Source organism: Sinohyriopsis cumingii, chromosome 18 (assembly GCF_028554795.1).
Source record: "Sinohyriopsis cumingii isolate HCF-2022 chromosome 18, ASM2855479v2, whole genome shotgun sequence".
NCBI classification, from domain to species: domain Eukaryota; kingdom Metazoa; phylum Mollusca; class Bivalvia; order Unionida; family Unionidae; genus Sinohyriopsis; species Sinohyriopsis cumingii.
In genome coordinates, this window is record NC_142978.1 from 39,068,028 (window position 1) to 39,095,448 (window position 27,421).

At 33.9% G+C, this 27,421-nt stretch overlaps 1 protein-coding gene across 1 annotated transcript in view; it reads left to right on the plus strand.

Moving 5' to 3' along the window:
• Positions 1–12,807: 12,807 nt before the first annotated feature.
• The window catches only part of LOC149776441 (inhibitor of Bruton tyrosine kinase-like), a 67,615-nt gene continuing 53,001 nt past the window's right edge, over positions 12,808–27,421 (plus strand). Inside the window, exons 1-2 of the mRNA XM_089940857.1 lie at positions 12,808–12,924; positions 25,662–25,740. Of these exons, the coding sequence (XP_089796983.1) occupies positions 12,808–12,924; positions 25,662–25,740 (196 nt within the window). The remainder of the gene's footprint in view (positions 12,925–25,661; positions 25,741–27,421) is intronic.

A 27,421-nucleotide genomic window follows, 5' to 3' on the forward strand; every position in this document is an offset into this window, starting at 1 on the left:
GAACCTGCTCACGACTTGGCCAAATACTTGCACCAAAACAGTTTGTTCAGACAGGTTTTTTACTTACAGAAAACCTGTGAATATTCAAACAGATATATCTTCAGTTGAAAATCCAAAATCAATCTACGCAGAAAGTGGATTCATTGCTTCTTGGTGCCCCGTGATGATGACGACTTCATTCCCAGTGCTATAATATAAGCTCTTCATTCTAACGGCAATATGTCATGCTCAGAAAAACATTGTAAAATCCTATTTCCGGTATATATCATCATCTGAAAATTTGTTAAATCCAGATTTCTCAATGTTTATTTTTTTATTCAAATATTGCAGTTGCCTTTCCTTCTCTTCTAATTATGTTTCTATTTTCTTTAGTCTCTGGACTGCTCCTGTGGCCAAAGTAGTTAGAGTCCACCTTGGCAGTGTTTGAAAATGGTGTTGATGGGTGGCAGGTCCATGACCCGTCACTCTGTGGGAGCCAGGTCAGACATGCATATAAACAGGTCCAAGTTACTTGAGCTGTTATGAGGAACATCAACTTCAATATAAAAATTTATGTTTTAACTTTAATAAATGAATAAAGCAGTTATTTTAAACATTATGCAGTTTCTTTTCTATACTGATCTGAATAAAACGTATCTTTATCTTAAATAGACTGTTTCCACTGTCACAGGAGTCTAGAAACAAAAGTCAAATCAAAATGTTTAACAATAAAACTCAAGCACAATATATACTATATTCGAAAAATCTGGCGATTTAATCACTTTCTAGATTGTACCAATAAGAAAATGGTTTTCCTACCTTTGCAACACAATCAGATCATACTTATTAGTTCCAGTTCATTACCCACGAATGTAGTTGCAGTCTATTTTTAGAGCAGTTTTTTCCTCTCTCCTGTAGGTGTTTTAGGTGGTGATACACGAGTTAGATTTAGGCATTCTTAATATTTTACATAAAGGTAATTGTTTGTTCTTTAGGTTTTGATCAGTATGGTGTGGTTTGTGCATTTCGGTGCCAGTGCAGAGTAAGTAATGAGGCAATGATCCGGTAGTGAAATCTGTGATCAAATATATGGTGCTTTATTTATACTCCAGCCTCGCAAAAGAATGCAGGATAACCAGTTACGACAACAACTTCACCATGAGTTACTTTAAAATAAGATTGGATTTATTATCATTTGGACAGAACGGAAAGTTCAGTACTGAGAACCAAATGTAGAAAATGTATAGGAAATTTAATTGTGATAAGATTCCATCAGGTCACAATTAGTACTTCCAGTTTAGTACCCACAAATGTAGTCCAAATCAGCAATTAGGGCATGCATGATACATCTAAGGGACAAATGCACTCTAATTTCATGTGATATTTTCGTGACCTCCACTCAAATTAAATGCATGGCATGCTTTACCGAAATAGTTGTTGACTTGACCTAGGCAATTTATGATTGGGAATTACACACGTGCTGTACATGTACTTTCCATTAATACCAGCCAGCTGCCAAATTAAAGAATGTGAAATATAAATGGCATAAACTCAAACGACATAAAAGTTTCATTCTAAATTTAATAGATGATACATATGTCTGTAACAGAAGGCGTGCCCTTTATGTAAGCGTGGCTACCGTACTTGAGCTAAAACAAATCGTGCAAGAGCATGGAATGTGAGTACCAAGCAGCATGCTAAAAGCGGAAATAATTAAAATTCTGACTGATAGTTGCACTGGATCAACCTGCTCCCCCACTGTCACTAATCCACCACCAGAAGTCAATGCATTTGAAATTAGATGCATTTGAACAAAACTGTCATCGTATCGAGGATGAACAAAAACGTATTGCACTTGTTTATGGTACTGAAGGCGATGAGTATATTCATGCACTGCACAGCAGTTACAAGTACGTGAATTTAAATTTCATACGCGAAGTGGTGAATTAGAAAATCACGTGGCAATTAGTAGACCCACATAAAAAAGCAAGGTAAAGATGCTTGACAACTGTTAAACAATATGATTCCCAAAACCACATCTGTGTATCAACACTTTGATCACTCTGGAATAAAAGCAGATTTTGTTCTTAATCGGCATTTGTTATGCTACTTGACAAGCCTGGATTTTAAATGATTACCTATGTATACTTTACCATCCAAAACAGTTGAGTGATCTTTATAGCTGATGAGATTAAAGCTATTAATATACAAATTGTACCTGAAATTGAACAAGGCTAGAGGGAAACTTCATTACCTTGCCAGCTACAAGTTTATAAACTTTTATGGCTATGGTTAGAAGTCGTTTTAAAGGAGTGTTGGTAATCTTTCCTTTGAAGTAGTTGATCCCATGACTATTGTAGTCAACATAGATGGAACGTGGGGTTCCCAGTTTTGTTTATTTAAATCTTAAGAGTTGGGTCGTTTTTGTTTTGTTTATTACAAAACTGCTATGCTAAATGACAGTAGATAAAGCTACAAGATAAAATTAGATACCTGCCAATGCACTTTAATCACATTAAACGCAATCAAATTGCCCCTCAGGGTTCACTCTCCTACTGCAGCACACCCTTAAGTAATTAAATTGGCATATATACAAGACACAATACTATCACATGTGAAGTTTACAATGTTGCCTGTTTGACAAAGAAAACATATAATCTATGAAGGTATTGGAAAGTGAAGACCCAAGAACAAACCATTGTATATGGAATTCCATTTAATCTTAACTTCAAAAGTTTTGCTGACACCACCACCACCACCCGCTAATATTTGTACTTTTAGGCTCTTGAGAAAATACATACCCCTAGAAGTAATCCCTTGGCCACCCTGGCATTCCCAACCCACAGGTTGGGAGCCACTGGTCTAACCAGTCTCCGAAAAGTAGAGAGTCTTCGGTGTAGAAGGTAGTGTTGAATTAGATTGCAGACTTTACTATGGAAAAATACTGCAAAAATTTGAGAATGGAAAGTTAACGGAGAACAAAATGAGCATATAACAATACATGGATATACGTGCACCCAGAAATATATGTGGGTCAAGGCTTACAGTTTCTACATTGTTGAATTTAGTGGATTCTAAGTGAATTTGAAAAATATGCATTATAAAAAGAATGAAACCTACAGTTAAAAAAAAAACGATTTTCAAGACAGGATGCTCTGTAAGATGGAAAATACTTTTGCTGTGTTTACTTCAGCCAAGAGATTTCCTGGTTTATATAAGGTGTAACCATTTGGCATTTGGGTGAATGAGTAATGGGTGGGAGTTTGGAGAAGCGTTAAGGATATGGGAAAAAAAATCACCTCAAAGAAATGATAAATGCAAGCATTATTCGTTTGGCCCAACATAACCCCTTTCTTGGCCCATCATAAGTCTTTCCTTGGCCCATCATAAGTCTTTCCTTGGCCCATTGTTAGTCTTTCCTTGACCCGTCATAAGTCTTTCATTGGCCCATCATAAGTCTTTCCTTGGCCCATCATAAGTCTTTCCTTGGCCCATCATAAGTCTTTCCTTGGCCCAATCTTTTTGCATCATTTTCATACAGTTCGATTAGTTGTACTTTCGAATACCTATTTAAGGTTTCATTTTCATAATGTTTGCCATTCATAGTAAAAAATACACATAAAAGGTACAATGCATTCTGAGTTTTGCTTGTTGTTTAAACATGCACTTGTTTGTACAAAATATGTAACCCTGTATAGCATCCAGTAGAAACTTTTAACATGGAAAACAAATCAACTTATCTTTATACTGGCAAAATGAATTATGTTTAAAGTGGTCCTAAGTCTAAGACATGAAACATAATATACATGTGCCATATATCCTGTATAAATGTGTTTGCTAAGCATATTTTTAGCATATTTGTAACTTCCTCTTTCCTGTGCCCAAGTCTTTGAAACTTCCCTATTCCATAGTTTTAGCTTTTCTATGGACATAATAATAACAATATCATCTGCAGGTCCATGTGTAGGCATGCTTGATCAATTGCATTCACTGGATATTCTCCATGATTTTGGTTGATGTTTTTACATCGAGTTTAATAGCAAGTCAAGTTCCGAGTGACTTAGCAATATCACCACCACTTGACATCTCACAAGACAACACAAATGTGTATTTTTTTAAACCACATTTCATCCAAGTGCCTGTAAGTGCACGTCGAAAATTTTTCATCATTGTTCTTTTTAATCCACTAGTATCAGTGACTTTTTGTATCAAACCTCTAATAAACTTTTCATATTTATACAACATGAATGTGATTGACTTCTCAGCAACGCGAGAGCAGGAGCCAGTTAAGCATCATGCCAAACACTATTCATGCCATTATCATTGATCCATCTGGGTCTGGTAAATCTCAGTAGCCACTCAGCCTGAAAATGAGATGCTCAAACGGCTCAAACTTCATTTAGTCCATTGATAAATAACAATGCTATAGTGTTCTTAAGGAATTTAATGAAAATGTAATGATGATAATGTTATTGAATTTATCACTGACATTGATGATGCACCATCAGTCGATGATCCTAACGGGAATATCAACAATCTAGTGGTATATGATGATGTTATGATCGACAAACAAACATCCAGTCAGAATATTTTCATGAGGCAGGAACAAAAACATGGATATCATTACTACATCATGCAACGATACATTCAGATTCCTAAAGGGATCAGCAATAAGTTTAATCGTCAAGTGGTATTTAATGGTGTTGATACACATATGCTGCAAAACATCTACCAGACCCAGTGTCCTGGTGACATCGATATGATTAAGTTAAAAAAACTGATTTGCTAATACTCAGAAAACCTCATATGGAGTTGTTACAATAAATTTAAATGATCATCGGACACAATGTTGCATTGGTGTCAAAATCTTGGGTTGAGAGACCAGTCACCTGAGAGTGCTACTCTTTTTTACCTCCAGCAGCGGGTGTGTGTGTGTGTGTGTGAACGACCAACACTGATGTCTCAGGTTATGAACGATGACGTCCATGGAAATCTGACACACATGGTCAAGAGGAAAAGAAAGTGGTAAGGTAACTGACATGTTACAGGCCTTGGTTCACCCTTCTTGACCTTATGTCACTTTTGGTAATCTCGTTCATTTCACAAATGGGATCTTCCTTATAGTGGTCTGGACACCCTCTGCTGTGATTTATCCTTCTGACTTTGTATGTACAACCTCCCATATCTTTTGTCTAAGCTGATAATCTAACATATTGGTACAAGAAATTTAATTGCTGTCCAGTTTTGGTAGAAGCATTGATTTCACAAATGTGACCTTCCACAAAATGGTCTGTTTACCAGGCCTGCTGCTCCTCTGGAGCTCATTCAAAAAATGAAAACCCTTTATTAATACAAGGTGCAAAAATGTTTTATGTAAAACCCACAAGACAAAAATATGTGTTTGATTGAAGAGTACTTAATTCATTTTAAGTTTGTATGAGATATTTCTCCACAGATTGGTCATTTGGTTAGTGATAAGAAATAGATAAATACAATAGTTGTTTATTCCATGATTTTTTCTTACATCACTTACTTTATTTCACACCAAACATTATATATAATCACAGACTAAAGATTTAAACAGGCCTATATAAATCAGATTCACACTGAATATGTAAATTCTTTTAAAATGGGCCTAAATATGAGCTGCATTTTTGCATAATTTTCGCAACATGTAAATTGTACAATAGTAGAACAAACCTGTCCTATAACAATTTAGGAAATGCTGGGTGAATTGGACCACAGCTGCATCGGATCAAATTACAGGCTGATTTGGAAAAATGTTGGGCTGATTATGAAATATGTGAAATAATAATAATAATAATAATAATAATAATAATGTTTATTTGTAAAACAGGCCTCTGGACCAGTGCCGTCCATCCTTTTTGACACCATGAGCCACTGAAAAATGTTTTTCTTGAAGCCGAGGGCCGCATCAGAAAACTGAAAAGCAACGACTATATAGCTGCTCGAGCTCTGGCGGGCCATTCAAAATCAGCCCGCCGGAAGCATGCGGCCCGCAGGCCGCTGGTTGGACATCACTGCTCTGGACCATGATAAACATCCATACATTATGGGGTACAAAAAGATGTGCTTAACAAAAGAATATCGTATACATAGGAGGTGATATGCATGAAAGTAATCATTGTTGTATTTTTCAAATTGGGTGTGTTACAAGTATACATTACAAAGTAATCACACAGATTAATTTAATGGGAACCCTAAAACCTGCATGGAGCATGTTTTGTGATATTCATCTAGAGAATTGTGTAGCAGGAGTCTTTGATAAAGTGGTTTCTCTAATTTTTAAGGCTTTTATAGCAAATATTGCTAAATTTGTCATTTGAATTTTACAAGAATCATTTTGTATATAAGACCTGCATTTTTCTAAAGCTATTTTTTTATATACATAAAAGTGGGTAAATATTTTCTTCGTATTTCTCCATAGAGCGGACAAGCAGTAATAAAATGGAATTGACTTTCCATGTGGCGTTTCAAATGTGACACAATCTATCTTAATAGCAAATACTCTCATATCTTCCTGTGTTAGTGATCATATAACAAATCACTGTCTCCCAACAATTCTAGATATCTTTGACAAGTGAATTTTTCTCCCAATGACCTCTGAAAAAGCAATCTTCCATCGACTTAATCTAATCCTGCAGCGTTTGCCCAAAATATATTCACATCTCTAGCTGAACAATCTAATAAATGTATTTTCATCACTTATGCCCTGAGTACACCAAACAGGCCCAAATCCAAATGTAAATAACAGCTTTTTAACACTGTAAGCCAAACAATCACAGTTTCCCGCCATCTTAACTGTAAACTGTTGCATTGTCAAGGATATTTGTCTTTGACATTTTTAGCATTCTTAGCCAATATTTCAAAATATGTTTATAGCTTACACTGTATACTAATTCTTCCTAATTAGTTATTTGTGAATGCACATGGAGTGGACTTAGATATACCAAGAATATATTTACAAAATGACAAATGAGTTTTTTCAGTGTCATTGGCATCATAAAACCCCCAACCTCAACCCCATAGTTAAGATGGTCATTATCTTCGCGCTAACAGCCGAAGCAATCCAGTTATAGGTAGTCTGCCAAATTTGGGAAGACTTTGCTTCATTATATGCATAATAATGATGATGTTTGTAATAATAATAATAATAATAAAGAAATACAGTGGAAAATACATTTCTGTTTTATTTTAGGAATTATTGCTGTTTTTGCAAACATAGCAAGAGAATGTGAAATACTGATTTTCAGCTCGTAAATTTAGATAAAATAGTTCTTACAAGAAGACCTACTGATGTTTCCACCATATAATTTTTTAAACTATTTTTGTCAATTTCAAGGTGAAATTACATCAGAATAGACAGGAAATATCACCTTTAGATTCCTTATTTAAAATAAAAAATGATTTTTAAAAGTTTTCATTAAAGAAAACACAAGGTTGAAACATTTCTCAGAAAGATCCACATCAAATTGTAGGTTATTAAATTGTGCATTTGACATTACCACGGTTTTATTTAGTGTTATTAGCATATACAATATACAAGAGAGAGAGAGAGAGAGAGAGAGAGAGAGAGAGTAGTGGCAGACATATATGCAATGCTGAATAACAGGGTTGCAGTCTTGTGTCACTTGTTTAGGCTCGAATAAACAGTAACACAAGAAAAAGTGAAAACAACAGCTTAGAAAAAAACAATTTATTTCCCTGGACAAATTCTATAAAAATAAAAAAAAATATGAACTTACGGTTTTATAGAATCAAATCCAAATGTAATCCGAGAATAAGATTTTAGTAGTCCTAATAACAAAATGTTCTACTGATTTCACATTCGAATCTCGACGAAGAGACGAAGAAACCAAGCTGGATTACAATATCATGTAATGAAAAATAAAATACTGAAAACTAACAAACAATTAAATTGAAATAAATATATATTGAATCATATATAATTAAATCAAATATACATAATTCTTCCCCCATAAAGAAAACGAAAGATTTATACATAAAGCTTTCTTTTTACCGCAGACTAATTATACATGAGGTTTAAAAGAACTCATACAAATTACACAGTGTACATGAAATAATATATCGTTATACACGCGAAAGTTCGTCTGATATTAAATTATCTTTTCCCTTGACGTATCTGATTATATTCCTATAACAACAAACTCCGCCTTAATAGTCTTTGGTTATTGTTTTTTTATCTTGCCGATGAAAGTAAGGGGGTTGTGGTCACTAAATACAATAATCGAGGAAGGAGCTGAACTAAGGTAAACTTAAAAATGTTGTAATGCCAATATCAAAGCTAAACATTCCTTCTCGATTGTTGAATAATTCCTTGGTGCTTTTTAATTTCTTGGAACAATAGCATACTGGATGATCAATACCACTTTCATCTTCTTGAATCAAAACTGCTCCAACCCCAACATCACTTGCATCAACAGACAGTTTAAAAGATTGGCTGAAATTTGAAGTTGTAAGAACTAGCACGCTTTTAAGTATGGCTTTCAACTTGTAAAAAGCCTCGTGACATTTTTCAGTCCAAAGGAACTTGTTTTTCTTACTCAATAAATTTGTCAGGGGTTCAGCAATTATAGAAAAATTGGAACAAAATTTTCGATAGTATCCGGCGATACCCAAAAATCTTATCATTTGCCTTTTTATTAACAGGCACGGGAAATTCGGAGATAGCCTTGACCTTAGCATCTATAAGTTTAATTTGTCCATGTCCCACGATGTTTCCTAGGAAAGTTACACTAGCACGGCAGAACTCACTTTTAGATAAATTAATTGTCAAGCATGCATATGAGAGTCTGTTAAAAAAATTCCGAATTGTTGCTGAATGTTCTTTCCAGGTGTCGCTGTAGATGATGACATCATCGATGTAAGCATCACAATTGTCTAGACCAGAGGTAATCCTATTCACGAGGCGTTGAAATGTACTAGGCAACCCTTTCATTGCATGTTTAACCTGGCTATCTCTTTCAATATAATGGCACTCCTATAATTTTTTTTGGATCCCAGAAACACTAATATTATAATTTAACTCATTCATTTTCTTCTTAACTTGGAAGGGCCATAATATCTAATCTGAAGAAAAATTTGAAGAATGAACAAGAGAGACAGATCTCCGTCATTACCAAACTCAAAAGTTCTCTCAACTATAGTTATGTCAAAACATAACTTCACTTCTGACTTGAATTGCTGAATGCCAAATTCCAGACCTAACATTTAACCCCTTGACCCGATTGGATAGAGTTAGAATGGCCAAATTTGAGTAAAAGACTTTATCAAAGCCTTTACTATTTTTTTAGATTTTATATTCCTCAAGGGAATTGCCTCTGGAAACCTTTGTTGATGTACACATAATGTTCGACGTGTATTGGTTACCTGACATGATCTTAGGTAAAGGACCAACACAATCTACCATAATTCTACTGAATGGTTCATCAAAGGCAGCATTATGTTGTAGATGGGCTTTGGAATTTTCTGAAGATTCCTACATTTGACAGGTATGACAAGATCTACAGTATTTACCAACGTCACTTTTGATTTTTGGCCAATATAAGTGAATCAAGATCTTGTGATACGTTCTACTGATCCCTAAATGACCAGCCAGTGGAGTTTCCTGGGCCAAACTAAGTATTTCCTGTCTGTAAGGTTTTGGAACTTCAATTTGATAGTTCACTAACCATTCGTCATCAGCAGGTATATCGGGAGGTCTCCATTTTCTCATAAGAATTCCATTTTTAATGAAATAACAGACAGGAACTTCGGTAGCTTCAGTTTCACTAATGGCCTTCTGAAACAAATAGGAGAGCTCATGATCTTTTTCCTGTTCAACGACAAGTGATTGTCGTTTATCACCCTGACTAGAATAAAGAGAATGAGTCGTTAAAGGATCACTGTGATCAATACCTTCTGATTGATCCAAACAAGGAGTAAAAGTGACCTCATCAAAAGCCTGACCAATACTTGTGTCAGCTAAAGGAAGACTTTCCTTATCAACATCATTCTCAAGAGCTTTCTTTGCCATAGCTCTGGTAATTGCACAAGCTGGAAATACATCAGGGAATTCTTTTCCAACTGGATTGACTTTCTGATCCAAGCAAGGCTTGTCAGTTACAAGTGGATTACCCACAACCTTGTTTCCAGCTAGGTCGTTGCCTAGTAATAAATGAATGCTCTCAACGGGTAAAACAGAGACCAGTCCGACTGTCACAGATCCTGAGATGAAGTCTGATGACACATGTACACAATGGAGAGGAACATCAACAAAGCCGCACTCTGCTATCTGAATAAGAACACTCTCATTAGAAGAAGACTTCTCAGACAAAGTAACTGACAATAAAAGACTATGAGAAGCTCCTGTGTCCCTTAAAATTATAATAGGGATATGGTTTGCCGAATGACCCACGAGTGATATAGAATCCTTCGATATGAATGGTTCATAATTCTCCATAATTAAATCAGACTGGGGTTTATTAGACCCAACAAATGTATTGCTTTCAGTACATGAACTTGACCTTGACCTCTTAAAAACAAGAGCATTTGGGATAGGTCTGTCTTAATTCTGATGCATATTTTTCAATTTGTAGCAATCAGAAATAACGTGTTTTTTTCTTGCAATAGGTACACATAGGAAGAGACAAGCATCTTGAATCAAGCTTCCGAAGTTTGATTTTTAGACGTTGTGACAGTTTGAGTTTTAGAAGGGTTTGTATTAGACTGCAATACGTTTCTGCCAAAAGACTGTTGAGTAGAAGTCTTATTTACAAAAGAAACTTTATGAGCTAAAGCATAATTGTCAGCGGCACGAGCAGCATTTTCCAATGTTTCGATCTTATGCTAATCAAGATGCTTGACATTTTTTAAAACATCAAAAGTAGGGAAGTGATTTCCTTTTGCCAGCTCTAATTCTTTCAACCGAATTTGAAATTCCCTTTCATTCTTCTCTCTTTGCATTTGCCATTGTCTTTCTTGCTCTTCACTCTTTTTGCAACTCCATTAGTCTTACTTCCATCTCTTTCTGAAACTGCATTTGTCTTTCATCTCTCTCGTTCTGAGACTGCATTCGTCTTACTGCTATCTCTCTTTCCATTTGTATCTTTTCGATCTGAAATTGATCCTGTCTTATCTCTAATTCTAACGTGTTTAGCTGTACAACCATTTTCTAAATGTCCAACTACTCCTGAGTAAACTTTTTTAAAAAATCTCTACCTTTGATGATATTTTAGAAAAAAGCTTGCCGATTTCACTAAGATTTCAAAAACATGGGGAATGCAAATTTTAACAAAGTTTTCTGAAATATTCCATCCAAAATTCAAAATTATCCCGGACGAGACCCCGATATCTTATGTCACTTAAATAGGCTCGAATAAACATTAACACAGGGAAGAGGGAAAACAACAAGCTTTGAAGAATACATTAATGTATTTCCTGGAAAAATTCTGTAAAAATGAAGAAAAAAATACTAACTTACTTTTTTTATAGAATCAAATCCAAAACTAATCCAAAAATAATCCAAGAATAAAATTTTAGTAGTCCTAATAACAAAATGTTCTACTGATTTCACGTTCGAGTCCGACAAAGAGACGAAGAATTCAAGATGTCAAATGATGACGTATGCTGAAATCTGTAATTTGTTTATTATATAAAATTATGTTCTTGGTCCACAATATTACATGAGCACACATATTTTCCAGAAAAAAGAATGGAATTAATCTATTTCAATCCAAGTAATTTGAAATAACTCCAAACCAAACAATTTGAAATAACTCCAAACAGCATAACATACTACTAACAGTTTAATAGCCCATCTTCTACTAAGAATAATTTTCCAAAACATGGGTTATATAAGCTTTCTAAAATGTAAACAAGGGTCACGTTATCATCTTCTGGAAGTTTATAGAAGCAAATACTTGTTACAGACCACGTTTACCCAGTATGACCCTGACGAAAACCAATCATTTGAAGAATGAGAAATAAAACATAAAAATAAAAATTATTTATATCTTAGAGACAAAGTCCCATAATGATCATGGAAACAACCAATCATTTTAAAATAAAATAGAATTTGTTTGCGAAGGTTGCTGCAAATTCTGAAACAAGGCTAGGATTTAGATCAACACCTGATGTTTATAAACTAACAGTCAAGGTCAAGCTATTTTTTAAAAAAAGGTATCATCTAGTGAATACATTTACATTACAATATGATGTAATGAAAAATAAAAAATTTAAAACTAACAAACAATTAAATTGAAATAAATATATATTAAATCAGATATGCATGTAATTAAATCAATTATACATAACAGCAGAGATATCCAGAACATCTGTAGTAAACTTAATTACCTCTAGCATCTCTCATATATTTCAAGTTTATTATTATTGTTATTAAAAACATGCGAGATAATTAATCTACATTTTATGAGGCAAGAAATGTGTAATGATGAACATGGTAATTACTTTATGAGGCAAGATATGTGTAAGGATAAACATGGTAATTACTGTATTATCTACCACGTAATTACTCTTCTTATAGTGGCAATAAAAACACTGAAGTGGAATTTTTAATTAATATCAATTTAAGAAACAACAAATCGCAGCTATTCAATCCGTCCTGGAATTGCTGCTTACTAAAATATTGTGCAGTTTAACGCTATTAAAAATCATGATTATTTTTTTTTAAATCAAACGAGAAGTCATGACGGTGCCTTGCATCAACGGGGGAAACTAACAGAATTAAAAGTATTGTATATTTGGAATGCCTCGTTAGTTATGGTATTTTTTAACATTGTAAACAAGATGGCGGAAGAAAGGGAAACGGAGTACAGTATACTGAAAGATTTACAGAGCCATTTAAGGACAGCAAATGTTCCTCTTGAAAATTTGTCCACACTTGCACAACAAGGAGATGAAAGGGTACATAATTTTGGATTAAATTGTCAGTGTTTGAGAGGATTATTCACAGAAATTGCAACGGAGGCTTGATCAGGTCGCTAAGCAAACAAACATTGAAGGCTGCGTTAGCGAGCCACCTACGATTCTGTTCCTGCAATGTCCAACCTGATATGGCATTGTGGGGTCGTCTTACATTATAGACCTCCATGATTCGTATTTGCAGAGCTTTGTCATTTTGGAGATGTAACTTTAATCATAGGCACTCGTTTCAGTCTTCAAAAAAGGGTCGCTATTGACAACACCCACATCTGAAAGCTATGTCAACGTAGTTATGTAGGCTAATGTACCGATCTGAAAATATTAATTGTTGTTCAGAACTTTAATGCTGATAAAGTTTATTCATTTCTAATTGTTGAATGATCTGCACCTTGTTTGTTAGTCCTCGAATGGTAATACGTCACACTAATACTGATGTTGTATAGGTCGACATCATAATGCCTAAGTAAACGACAGAGAAACAAGAGGCTAGTTTCTCACTAATATCTCACACACTTTTCTGTAATTGCTTTAGTCTGATTATACTTTGATGTTTTTTTCATAAGCTTCAATCAGCTGATTTTAGATTTGCCCTAACCTCTTCCTTCAAGACTTGACCAATTAAAAATAACTACCAATAACTAACTCACAACATGTCCCAAAACATATGACACATCACCAATTATTTTTGTTTTGGGGGCTGATGGGTTTTACTGCCTAAACAACTGCCTTGTGTAGCATGTTCCCATCTCCTCTACTGACAGGAGAACAAGAGGTAAAATTTTCAGGACTAACAGATACTTGGCAACAAATATTGACATTCCTCCACATACTTAAGTGTTATTGATATACTTATTTTGCTGTCTTTATTGTGATTAGACCAACAAGTAGGTCTCCACTTTTGTTTTCTTTTTTTCTGACACAGGAGACCACTGTTGTCAGGCCATATTCCGTACTGAAGTTTTATGTTGTTTTAACCTCCCCATTAGTTCTGACTATTGGACGTTCGCTAGTAATTAATACATTTATTTTGACTGACTTTGGTATGCGGATGGTAACTAAAAGCCCTCTTCTTTTGACCCATGGATTTTATATCCTTTAGAGCACTCACCTTTTACTGCTCTGTTGGCCTAGTGGTTAGAGTGTCTGCTTTAATGTTGCAGTTCATGGGTTTGATCCCCAGCTGTCATACCAAAGACTTATAAAAATGGTACAAACATCTGCCTCGCTTGGCGCTCAGCATTAATAGGTTAGTGTTAGGATTGGTTGGCCTGGTGTCAGGATAATGTGACTTGGTATGACATCATGCTCCATGTTTGTGGCATGATGCCCCAGTGCTAGACATCACTATAAACTTCCACACTGCAGATATCATAGCGATATGAGTGAAAACTGTTAAAGCTATGTTAAAAAGCCAAATCACACACACACAATCACCTTGGGATAGTACAGCGGTTAGGTCTGGCTGTAACAGTGGAATTTTCAGAGACAGAGACAGACGTGTCAGAAATTCAGTTTTGAGAGAACGATAAATACATATTTTTAAAAATTAAAACTGTGAAGAGCTGTAAAGATATGCTGACTAATAATAATAATACATACATACATAATGAATGAAGTGGCTAAGTTTTGTGCATTTTTATATCCCTTTTCAAAAAATGTATTTATCATTCTCACAATATTGAATTTCTGACATGTCTGTCTTGTCTCTCAAATTTCTGCATTGATGGCCAGACCTTAACCAAGTTCCATCCCAAGCATTAGTTAGTTCATGGTGATATACTCCTCACTAGAAGGTTTCCAGATGTTCTTGCCTTGGGGTGATGCAGCTTTCTACACATGCATCAGCAATTTAAAAACAAGGCCAATAATAGATATATACATATGTATTCTGTTCTGACAGGGACTATTACTAAAAAGTGAGTGCTGTAAAGGATTTAATGTCATGGGTCAAAAGAGGAGGGTTTTTAGTTATCATCTGTATACCAAGGTCAGTTGATATATATTTAATAATTACTAGTGAGCATCCAATAGTCAGAACTGATGGGGAGGTTAAAACAGCGTAAAACTTCCATATGGAATATGGTCCAACAACGTTGGTCTCCCCTGTCAGAAAGAGAAAAAAAGCAGAGACTTACTTGTTGGTCTATATTATGATAGACTCAAAATCTGACACTAGCAAATGGATGTATTTTCACGTTCTTTTGACATACATTAGTTGGTTGCAATGCGATGGTAGCTGAGGAATGCCTAAGTAGATTTTAACAAGGCTTTTTTTTATTTAATGAAACGAAAGTAGCTGGTTGTTTTATCAAACATTGCCATTTTGGTGTGCTTTTTTCGTCATTACCATAATAAAAAGTAAATTTCTTTTGTTATATTGAAACAGTAAATAATGAATTTGTGCTTCAGCTGAGAGAATGAGCTATTGGAACAGTCAGCAACATTTCATTCATTCAAGAAACTTACCTCCACTTGAACCAGCTTGAACATATTTGGGCATATCTCTACTACCATTGCATTTCAATAGAATCAAATATATGTCAATGGAACATGAAAATGCATTCATTTGCTAGTGTCAGATGTTGATTCCACCAGGATAAAGACAGCACAGTAAGTATATTAATTACACATAAATTTGTGGAAGAGTGTCCATATGGGCTGCAAAGTGTGTGAGATATTCCTGAAACTCTGACTGCTTGTTCTCATGTCATGTGACATCAGAACATGCTTCAGAAGGCAAGATGTAGAACTAAAACATAAATAACATGTGATATGTCATACATTGTAGGACTACCAAAAACACTGACCACATTGTAAGCATGGTTGTGAATTACAGATTGACCCTCTAAAAAAGTAAGATTATGCCATCCCAGCTTGTCATTGACAATGAGCATAAGTAATAGTTGCTTTATAATTATATTGCTATTATGGCTAATAAACGGAGGATATTTTCTTTTCCTATGTTAATACTGGATATATTTCATCATATTGTACCAAAAACTTTATCTTTTTGTGAGTGGCAAAACCATGAGTTAAATATGTAGTTTTTGATACCACAAGACGATATATATCCTGTATTAATGTAGGAAACAAAAATTATCTTAAGTTTGTATTATACACTAAACTTGCTCCAGAATCAATTTACAAGATCAAACTCGTTCTATAGCAAAACACCTCTCCCAATCCACTTTTCATAAAGTTGTCTCTTTCCTAGTCTGATGATATAAATATGATATAATTATATGTGGCTCAAGAAAGCTGTAGGGTTTGGTTGACCTAATTGGTCAAAGTAAATTGCACTTTTGCCATTTGGTAAACTATTTGACCCTATCTGAAAACAATGCAAGTGAAGTATCATCAATGTATCATAGTGGGTTTGTTGTTGTTGTCAAGGAAGTAAGGGGATTAATTTTTGTGTCTGAAATTAAAGGCTATTTCTGTTAATTTGTTCTAGCTCACAAAATATACTCATTTTCTTGTTGTATTATGTACAGCATATTTTTGCCAATTCCAGTATTCACTTACATCATATGCATTTTCTGTGGACTGGATTATTCATTTTTATTTATTTATTTGTAGCAAAAATCGATGATGTTTCATCTAGTGCATAATTTTCAATGGCTACATTGTGGAAATAAAGATCTATCTCTTCTGGGCAGCACAGCGACAGATTACAGAAAGCAGCAGCAAGTTCAAAAGATATGCCACAGCTAATTCTTTCTGTGGTCTTTTTCCAGGTGTTAATAAAAAATGGTTGACAATAAGCTGGTCTTCTTTATAATCAGTGAGCTGTGTTTACAGAGATAAAGTCACTGGTCTGCTGTCACAGTGGTGGCTTTAGTACTAAAAGCAACTTAGTCATATGTACTTTAGCCAAATAGAATATTTCATATGAACCAATGACAATTATGGTTTTTTGAAGATATAGGTAATTTCAGGTGTTCAGTAGCATGTCAGGAATACAATATCTTAACTTAATTGCAAACAGCAGTGGCTAATTTGAGATAAATCATGACTGTAAAAACATTTTGGTAATGTCGAAATCAAGGATAGTAGTTTTTATGTAAAAGTTTCAGTTGATGGTAAAAAATTCTTATAATTTTTTAATAAATTTGTATAATTTTGATGTTGGGGTCCATAGTGCTATCGCTTTATATCTGGAGTTGAATTTTAGCAAAGCACTTTATAATGGGGGAGCTGTATTTACTTTTATGTATAAATTACCTTTATTTCCAAGATAACCAACTTTTGAAAGATTATTACAAACATTAAGTAACACAACACAGATCAAATGTGTACCGCTGCTTTTGCATGTGATTGTTGTTATAGTCAAGTGTTATTCTTGATTCATAACAAAACAAGATTTCTCTTTTTTCTAAAACTAGGGTCATTTATTGTGTGAAACAAAAGCTTTCAGCATTAAAACTTGAATTTTAAAATTTGTATATTTATATAATATTAATGCTGCAATTTCATTCCGTGTAATAGTGAAATTTCTGCACATCTTTCAGCAAACCTCTGAATGCCAGTTTGGGAATTTGAGTTAATTACAAACTTTGTATCTTGCATCCCTATAATGAACTGTATATGTGAAACAAAACTTTCCATGCTTGCTTCCCTTGCTGTCATTGATCACATTTGTGATTTAGTAGGATAAACCACTAATTATGTTGGATACTTTAGTTACATTACCTAGATAATAGTATTTATAACGGTGGTTGATTCATCAATTGAAATGAGTTGAAATGACACACTACATGTACTACGACTGCTAGCTCTTATCCAGGTAGGATTTGTAAACCTTTTAACTTTTTTTTATAGAAATTCCACCCACTTTCTTTAATTTGATACAAATGACATAATTAACATGATTATACAAAGCAGGTATACTTTTAATAAATTGTAACAATATAAGAAACATTTCTGCAAATAGTATATCAAAATGCAGTAAGCACTTAAGTTTTCACAAAAATGCTTGTGGACATACCTGTGATTCTAGATTGAAACTTTTCACATTTTTTTGGTAGAACTAAAACACAAATTTTGCCTGACAAAACTTATTTATATGGTATTTATTTCTCAAAGTGATGCCACCAGTAAGCATTACTGACATTGTTAGGGATCTAAATTTCATTGAATATTGTTATTTGTAGTTTAATTAAACTTTTTTTGTAATGAGAGTTGAAACAATGGAAAGACAGAAGTTTAAAAACTGTAAGGATTTACTCTCATTTAAAATAACAAGAGAGTTTCAAATATATTCTATTTATTATTAATAAATATGTTTAAGAACTGATCACCAGTAACTTCTTGTGACATTCTGGGTATAGATTATGCCACCTTGTGACATTCTGGGTATAGATTATGCCACCTTGTGACATTCTGGGTATAGATTATGCCACATTATGACATTCTGGGTATAGATTATGCCACATTGTGACATTCTGGGTATAGATTATGCCACCTTGTGACATTCTGGGTATAGATTATGCCACCTTAAGTAGTTTTTTACACGTCACCATATGATACTTAACAAGTCATCTGATAGGAAGCATTTGTTTTCTTTCAGATTGTTGACATCACACTCTCACTGCCCAGAAACAGTAGGCCTACTTGCCACTGATATGAATTAAAGGGCTGTATGTATGTTTTCAGAAATATCTATAACAGATCATCATATAGACATGGAATTGTCATTAACAGACTTATATATATATATAGTTGGTCCTAAATGAAATAACTGACTAGACCTCCAACTCAATGGCTATAGCAGCCACTGTTAAAACCTTGTCACTGCTACTCTTGAAGTTATGGTGGTATCTACACAGGTTCTTGCTAAGACACTTTAAAGAAGTGGCTAGTTGGTCCTAAATGGAAAGAATACTTATATGACCTCCCAGAATTAGAAGAAATAAAATCAAGTTGCAGTTAGTCCTCCTGAACAGATGGGCCATACTGGCACTGTTTTATTGTTAGCTTTAATATATCTTTCTTTTTTAAAATGAACCTGGTCTAAAGGTCTGCCATGATGTCCATCCTGATCTAAATGTCTGGCATGATGACCATCTTGATCTAAAGATCTGCTATGATGGCCATCCTGATCTAAAGGTCTGTCATGATGACCATCCTGATCTAAAGGTCTGCCATGATGACCATCCTGATCTAAAGGTCTGTCATGATGACCATCCTGATCTAAAGGTCTGCCATGATGACCATCCTGATCTAAAGGTCTGCCATGATGTCCATCCTGATCTAAAGGTCTGCCATGATGTCCATCCTGATCTAAAGGTCTGCCATGATGTCCATCCTGATCTAAATGTCTGCCATGATGTCCATCCTGATCTAAAGGTCTGCCATGATGTCCATCCTGATCTAAATGTCTGCCATGATGTCCATCCTGATCTACATGTCTGCCATGATTACCATCTTGATCTAAAGGTCTGCCATGATGTCCATCCTGTTCTAAAGGTCTGCAATGATGACCATCCTGATCTAAAGGTCTGCCATGATGGCCATCCTGATCTAAATGTCTGGCATGATGTCCATCCTGATCTAAATGTCTGGCATGATGTCCATCCTGATCTAAAGGTCTGGCATGATGTCCATCTTGATCTAAAGGTCTGCAATGATGACCATCCTGATCTAAAGGTCTGCCATGATGGCCATCCTGATCTAAATGTCTGCCATGATGGCCATCCTGATCTAAATGTCTGGCATGATGATCATCTTGATCTACATGTCTGGCATGATGACCATCCTGTTCGAAATGTCTGCCGTGATGACCATCCTGAAAATCTTTAAATGGCTGCTGCTTCTGAACAGATAGGTGTATCAACATGTTTTTTTTTCACAAAACCACCACAGCATATAAATTGTTCTGAATGAAAATGTGTCTGACCATCTTGCAATATTGTTGTCACTACTCTTACACAGATGGTGTCATATTGACATGGGGTTTTCACTAAAGCATTTCTTGCACTATTTCGTTGGTTATAAATGAAAATAGTGCAGATTTTACCACTACTACAACCACACATTTGTGAATTAGTTTGGAAACCAGACATTACATTGGGGCAAGTGAATGGTCATTGCTTCCATTTTATTTTTGTACTTCACTGAGCTTATGAACACGGTTACTTGTACATAGAAATGAATTTTGACCAGACATTTTATTTATATTCCAGTTAACAAGATGACAGTTGGATATTGATTTTAAGATACAACAGCTGTTTCAGTTGTTTAGCTATATTGGCTTGTGAGCATGATCACACAAGCAAATTTGAATAAATTTTTATCAAACACACTTTGTGTCTGATTAGTGCCTTTAATGATGCCAGTTCAGTAACTTGTTTTTATATCCTTGAAAAAGAAATATTGATTCAATCAGACATAGCGTGTTGGTATATCTTGATATCATCTGAAACAAGTACGTTAAGGGATCTTTATCAAAAATAGTAGTTTCAAGGTCAAAGGTCATGTACTGTACTAAACTTAAATAAATATGATTTTTGGAGTGAAGCCAAATTTTTTGGTATGCTGGAACTTCTCAAAAGTATCAGAGATTGTTTAAATACTCAGGAGTTGAACCAAATTAAGAGATGGAATAAATTAACTTTTAGTGGATTCCTAACAATCCTTTCAGTCAGTTGAACATCAGTCCCTAAAGGGGACTCTTGTTTTACTTTGATGTACTTATTATTGCCCAATAATTACCCTTATTTCAGTATAAACTATTTCTGGATGCATGAAGTTTCATTTGTCTTGTATTTTAAAAATGTAATCAGTAAATATATTATAGTTCATTATTATTGTTATTCTTTGGTAATAGTGATTTCATTGCTTTAGAAGATTTTTTTTATATTTTTAAAGCCACGATACTTTTTGGATGATAAGCATATAAAGGTTGGTTTTGTTTTTTTTAAAAATGAATTTCTTGCTATGTGACCTGGCTTAATTGTTTTGTTCTGTGTCGGTCGTTGCTGTGTAGCTGATATCTTGAATTATATCCAGTAATATTAGAAGTGTGTTGAAGGACTGAATGACACACAATTTTCAAGCTGAACTCTCTTGTTGTATTTTTACAAATCTAATCTTTATTTTATGTCCCTGTCTCAGTTGAATGTGGCACCTGGAAATTTATAAAAGTTTATGAACTGATTTAATGTCAATTTTGAAGCACAATTGTTTTGTTTGTAGTGCTTTTACTTATTGATGAAGGTCCTCTGCATAAAATGTGAATAAATTTGTGTGTCATTTATCATGCCAATTTGCAAAATACCCTTGCTTTTAAACACACACTTGCATTAGTAAATTTAATAACTATGTCTATGTAAAATATAAAATATTCTAAAGATACATGTACAATCACTGATTAAATAAATAGTTTTCCCATGTTTTGATACAAAGAATGAAAGAGTAAGAAAAGTTTCATTATGCATAATAACTATCAGATTTGTTTCCATTATTCTTCTGCCCTCATTTCAATTAATAATGACTCTGAAACCCCTCAGTGCCCCAACATGTTAGGGATTCAAAACAAATTTTAGTTTTAATATGTTTTTTATTTACAGGGGTTTTCGTAGATGTGAAAAAAGATGTCTTATTTTCTTAGCGCTTATATGGCAAGAGAGAAAGAGAGATTATATATTATAGGGCCTGAGGTTGGAGATGTTTGAGATTCTGGCTTGACTAAACCATTGTACAATAAAAATCTTTCAGTTTGTAAATTTGAAGGCATTGTTAAAATGATGTGTTTGCATTGTTATTGTTTTTTAAGAAATTATTGTATAATTACTTTATCTTTAGAATACTTGAAACAGTAGATGGTCCTAGCTGAATTTTTCCCCAAGCTTCTTCAATATTGGTTTTAGAACAGATTCAAAAAAATTGTATCCTGTAAAGATAGTTCAATCCGACTTAGGTGGTCAGTCTGACATGTGAGTGAAGAAACATTAATACATGAATGTCTGGATTTTTCTCCATTGAAAATCAATTTGGTCAATTTGGCTTTTAGAATACTGTTCTTCATCAGATCATTACATGCAAGGCCATATGCATGATTAATTAAACCTTGATATTTTTTTTTTTTAAAGAAACATTTTTAAATTTTTTTTTTTAAACATGTATGGAAATGAATGGCATCAATCACAAGTGTGTAATAAGCAAATATAACTCCTTTTTAAATGGGTCACCAACAAGAATTTAGTTTTGAATAACTCGCATTAAAAGCTAGCACTTTTATGGTTCAGAGACTTCATATTTGCCTTTATTCAGCTCAGATCTGTGTCCCAGTGTGTATGTCCAGTATTGTTTTAACCCTGTGTGGCCTTGGGACATTTTCTGGGTGTTTGTCTCACAAATAAACCTACTACAGTACTTACCAACCACAATGAATCTGTTCCAGTATATGTCAGGAATTTAGCAGCTAAAATACATTTTCAAGGTTGAATTGAGTCATGCCTTTATAGCTTTTATTAATGTGTAAAGTTGAATTTTGGGATTTAAACTTGTTTCTTTACTTGGAGTTGAGGGGTTTTAGTTTACTGGGGGAAAATAATGATATTAAAGTTGGAAAACTTTGGGACTTGAAAAAATATCAGTCTAGATGGGATTCTGGTATAGTTAGGTTTCAGTTTTGAGTGTTTTCAGTTGAATTTTTTAAAGCATTAAATTTAAAAGCATTAGCATTATTCATGGTTGAGAGAACCTGTTCCTTTGGACGTTTCTGTGCTGATGTTTTGGTATCATTTTTGGTCTTGTAAGAAGTTCTAAAATTGATATTTTTTTCAGAACTCATACATTGTTGGCTTTGAAATTTGTCAGCATCATTTTATCCATCTTCCAAGCCATTTCCCCTCTGTTTGTCTAAATAATACCTATGTACATGTATACCATTCTGTATATAGATGGATATACTTTAGTTATTGCCATGACATAACAAAGAAAAAGAGAATTGACTAATTTTAGAAATTCCTAGTTTCTTTCAGAAGCCAGTCGTTGATAAAATTTACTGCTTTGCTTAACAGCAGATAAGTTGTATCAGAACTTGATGGCTTTAAGCTATTTTTAGTATCATGTTGGCATCTAAGTCAGTATTGCCTGCACACCTCAAAATATCTACATAGTTTGTGTGTATTTTGCTTAGCTTTTTTGTAAAGATTTTTTTTACTTTGTTTGTTAAATTTTGTATATGTAAGATATATTTTTTAATATAATTGTAAAATTAGCAGCACATATATATTATGGCCACTCATTATAAAGCTGCGGAATACATGCATATTTTTGTACCCCTTGTAATGCCGGTACTGTACATACTCAGAGTTGGATTCAACTGCAAACAGTGTAGATCCTGACATGCTGTTGCATAATGCACTAGCAGATCAGGGTATATTTTATTTGATCTACTGATTGCCCATTACAAAATGCATAGACCTAAATCTGCAGGTGCGTTATGCAATGGCAGATCTGGATCTATGCAGTTTTCTGCTAAATCTGACTTGTAGAGGAATATATATGGTATATTCATTGATTCCATAAAAATTGTTTAAATTTTGTTTCATCATGATTACTTTTTATTTCACTTAGCTTTAGATGTCAATCAATATGGCATCTGAGCATTATTAAATATCCTATTTTTGACATGTATGACATATTCTCGTTACAATATACCTCTGTACACCTCTCGCTCAATAACACACACACACATGATTTAAAAAAAATACTGCTGTATAAATGAGGGCACAAAAAATACTGAGCAGCCTCTGAAAACTTAGGACAGAGATGGACGTGAACAGTCAGAAGGGGCAGGCAGATGAAATGGTTGAATACTATTTTTATAATCGTGCTGGGAATAGTAATGAAGGTATTCACTTCACTTGATCAATTAAATTTATTTTCAGTATAAAGAATTTCAAGAATTTCAACACACATTACTTGTGTACTAGTGAAAACATTGTGTTTTACATCACTTTTTGCATCTGAATTCAGATACATCATGTTGTTGTTGCTTATTTAGAAGAGAACAAGAATCCATTTTAAAAAAGATGGACATGTTTTTAGAGAACCTGTGATGTCGAAACTTGGGGGGGGGCCTGTTTAGTAAAATGCTGTGATTACATTGCAAGTAATAGCTAGATTTTTGCTTGTCCACAGCAAAACTCGGAGAGCCATTTATGAAATTTTAACTTCCCTACAAACTTTGGAACTCACTTCTCCACAATGAACCCTATCTGTGGAAGTGAACTTTTCATCTACTGGATACACCTTTTGCTTGGTTCCATTGCTATCTATCCCTGATTACATTTGTAAATGATTAGGATAAACCAATGATTAATGTTAGATACTTTAATTAAGTTACATAATATTTGTTTTACTGTGTGGTTGGTCAGGTTAGATTTGCATGCCTTTTTGCTTGTTTTGTCCTTCTTGATGTGATACTAAAAACATAATTAACATGCTAACAAAGCTTGTCTATGTTTGTTCGATTGTTACAGTGCAAAAAGCACTTCCACAAGTTGGAGATCAAAACACAGTCGGGTCTTGATTAAGTTCTTATGTTAATGCTCTCGGGCATCACTGTGATTGTTGATGAACAATTTGTATGTTTGAATACAAGATGCATGTCATATTTATGGTTATGACACTGAAGCCAAATAAAACTAATGAATTTCACTTGACAAGACTGATTCATTTGCATTTATTTCTTAAAGCATTGCCATCATTAGGCCTTGCTAATATTTTTTAGGATAAATATTTCATTCTGTATTGTTACATACACTGTACTGAGAATTTTCTTTCTAAGACAATTTAATGAAATTAATGACTTCCTATTAAAAGCTGCAAATTTTATGATGCTAATTCAAATTTCCAGGAATTAATTGCCATTTTCAGTGATAAAACTAATGATATATCAAGCTTTCAATTACTAAATTTGATCCTGGTTTTTAAATCACCTTTATCGAGTAAGGGCTTGTTTTGGGGGTATTTTTTAATTTAAAAATTGGGATCCACACCTGCCTCTGCATTATTATTAGGTTTATGACTTATGTCAGTGTACTAGAATGAGGTAGCAGTGTATATGGTGGTTGCAAAACCAAGCTATGTATAAACTTGTTATGACAGCCTTGTTAGAACACTCTTCAGTATAAGGTGGTTTCACTTATAACACAGGCGACTTGATGCACTTATTATGACACAGCCATGTTAGAACATGCCTGAATATAATTAAGGTTGTCGTATAACACAGGCTTCTTTTGTGTTCATGAGCGTTATAAAGATGGAGTATTTCAGGAAACTTAACTGCATCAAGTATCATACTTTTTAGACAATATTTTTCAATTCACTGATCAGTTTTTAATTCAGTTGAAAGATTGCAAATTATGTTAACCCGGAAATGAGCTATAGTTTTGGTCAGCATTTTCAGTTGAAATAAACAGTTAACTTTCTTTCATAGACTCATGTACACAATATTAACACTTAACTGAATTTAAAGATGCATGTAACTGACATTTATATAATTTCATTTTAATTGTCACTTAGCAAAGGCACTTACACACTTAACAAGTTAAAGCATGAAAATTAACTTCTCTTTTTAAATAATATTGTTTTTGGCAATTTCCATTAATAAAATCATAATGCATTCCTTCATTGTACAAAATAATTTAGTACTACATGTACGTCAGCTGTACATTTTTTAACATAGTTTTGTTTCATTTTTTCAGCTGGTGGAAGAGTTCTTGACAGAAAATATAAAAATAGAAGGGTCAGGACCAGAGGTCATGCAAAGCCAGCTGTATATAGGTGAATTTAATTCCTTATTTCAAGAGTAATATTTGAACTCCTAATAGAAACTCAAAGTTCTGTACAGAAGTAAAATAAAGGACAAAAATCATTCTAATTTAATTGATTGATTGGTGTGAATAATTTTTTTCAGTGAATAATGGGCAGTGAGAATATTTAAATGTTTTTGTCTAATTTTATATAAGTAACATTAAAAAACAATCTTTTCAATGATTTCTAATCCACTTTGTTGCATGGCAGCAAGGGGCTCCGAGTGGTCTAAAGTGCCCTCCGTTATGGACCACTGCCATTTCACCTCTGTCTGTGTGGGTTTGAATCTCGGATTCGGCCAATGTGGGTATGTGAGAAAGCTTGCCAGTAGCTTATCGTGGGTCGGTGGTTCTTTCTGGGGTTTTCCCTGGTTCTTCCTCCACCATTAATACTGGCCACCATGTATAGCCTATTGTGTGCTGAAAAATGGCATTAAACCCTACAACAACAACAAAGCATGGCAGCAATATATTAGTTGTAGTTTTAAGTCAAAGAGCATTTATGATTTCATCATTCAAATTTAAAAATTAAAATCAGTACAGTTGAGTTTGTATGAACTGTACAATTTGGCTCTCATTGTTCGTTTTTGGAGCCACATTTATTTGTTTATCAGGAGGCCCATTTCACATTATTACCTCCCTTTTCAACTAATTAATATTTCTTGTGATATAATGCAAGGTTTCATAGCAAGGAGAGGCATTTGGTTAATGAATTATGCAGAGTCAATTAATGCATTAACAATGTAATTCATAAACAAATGAACAAAATGAATACAGCTATATATTAATGAATACAGCTATAAATATGAGTAATCAATTACTGAATGATGAATACAACTATAAATTAATGAATACGGTTATAAATTAATGAATACAGTTGTAAATGTATGATTAATCATTTAATGAATGATGAATACAGTTATAAATTAATGAATACAGTTATAAATGTATGATTCATCAATTAATGAATGATGAATACAGCTAGAAATTAATGAATACAGTTATAAATGTATGTTTCGTCAAAAACAAATTTTATTGAATAAAAGTAAACTTGCAGATGAATAGAGAAAGGTACATTGGTGTGATTAGTTGGTGGTTCTTCCCAAGTTTTTTTCTTTTGGTTCATTTTCCACCAGATATACTGGCCTCAATGTATTGCCTATTATGGCATTAAGCCCACAAAATCCAAACAATTTCTTTTTCACAATGGAAGGATCAGTATGTTCCTTGCTGTCCATGTTAAGATTTTTAACATTGGATCCTTTTAGTGGTCTCTATATTGGTCAGTTCAAGATACACTGAAGATAACTTAAGAAATAATGATTGATGGTTTCGGCCTTTTACTTCTTTATGAATGTATAAAGGATTAATAAGTCAGTAGAAGGAGGAAAGCAGAAAAAAATGTAGAAAGGGTTGGAATATGTGAAAGATTGAGCGTGGATAATGAAGGAATAGATTAAATTGTACAAAAGAGAGACAAACAGACAAATTAGAAAATATATTAATGTTTGATATCCTGTCCAGTGGGTATGGTTTGAAGATCTGTTATAAATGCCTAATTTAAGGACTTGATACAACACAACAGGCCTTCTTTGTATCAACTGCTATATTTAGTCTTTGTTGTCATGTACACTTTTTACACCTGGGCAGAA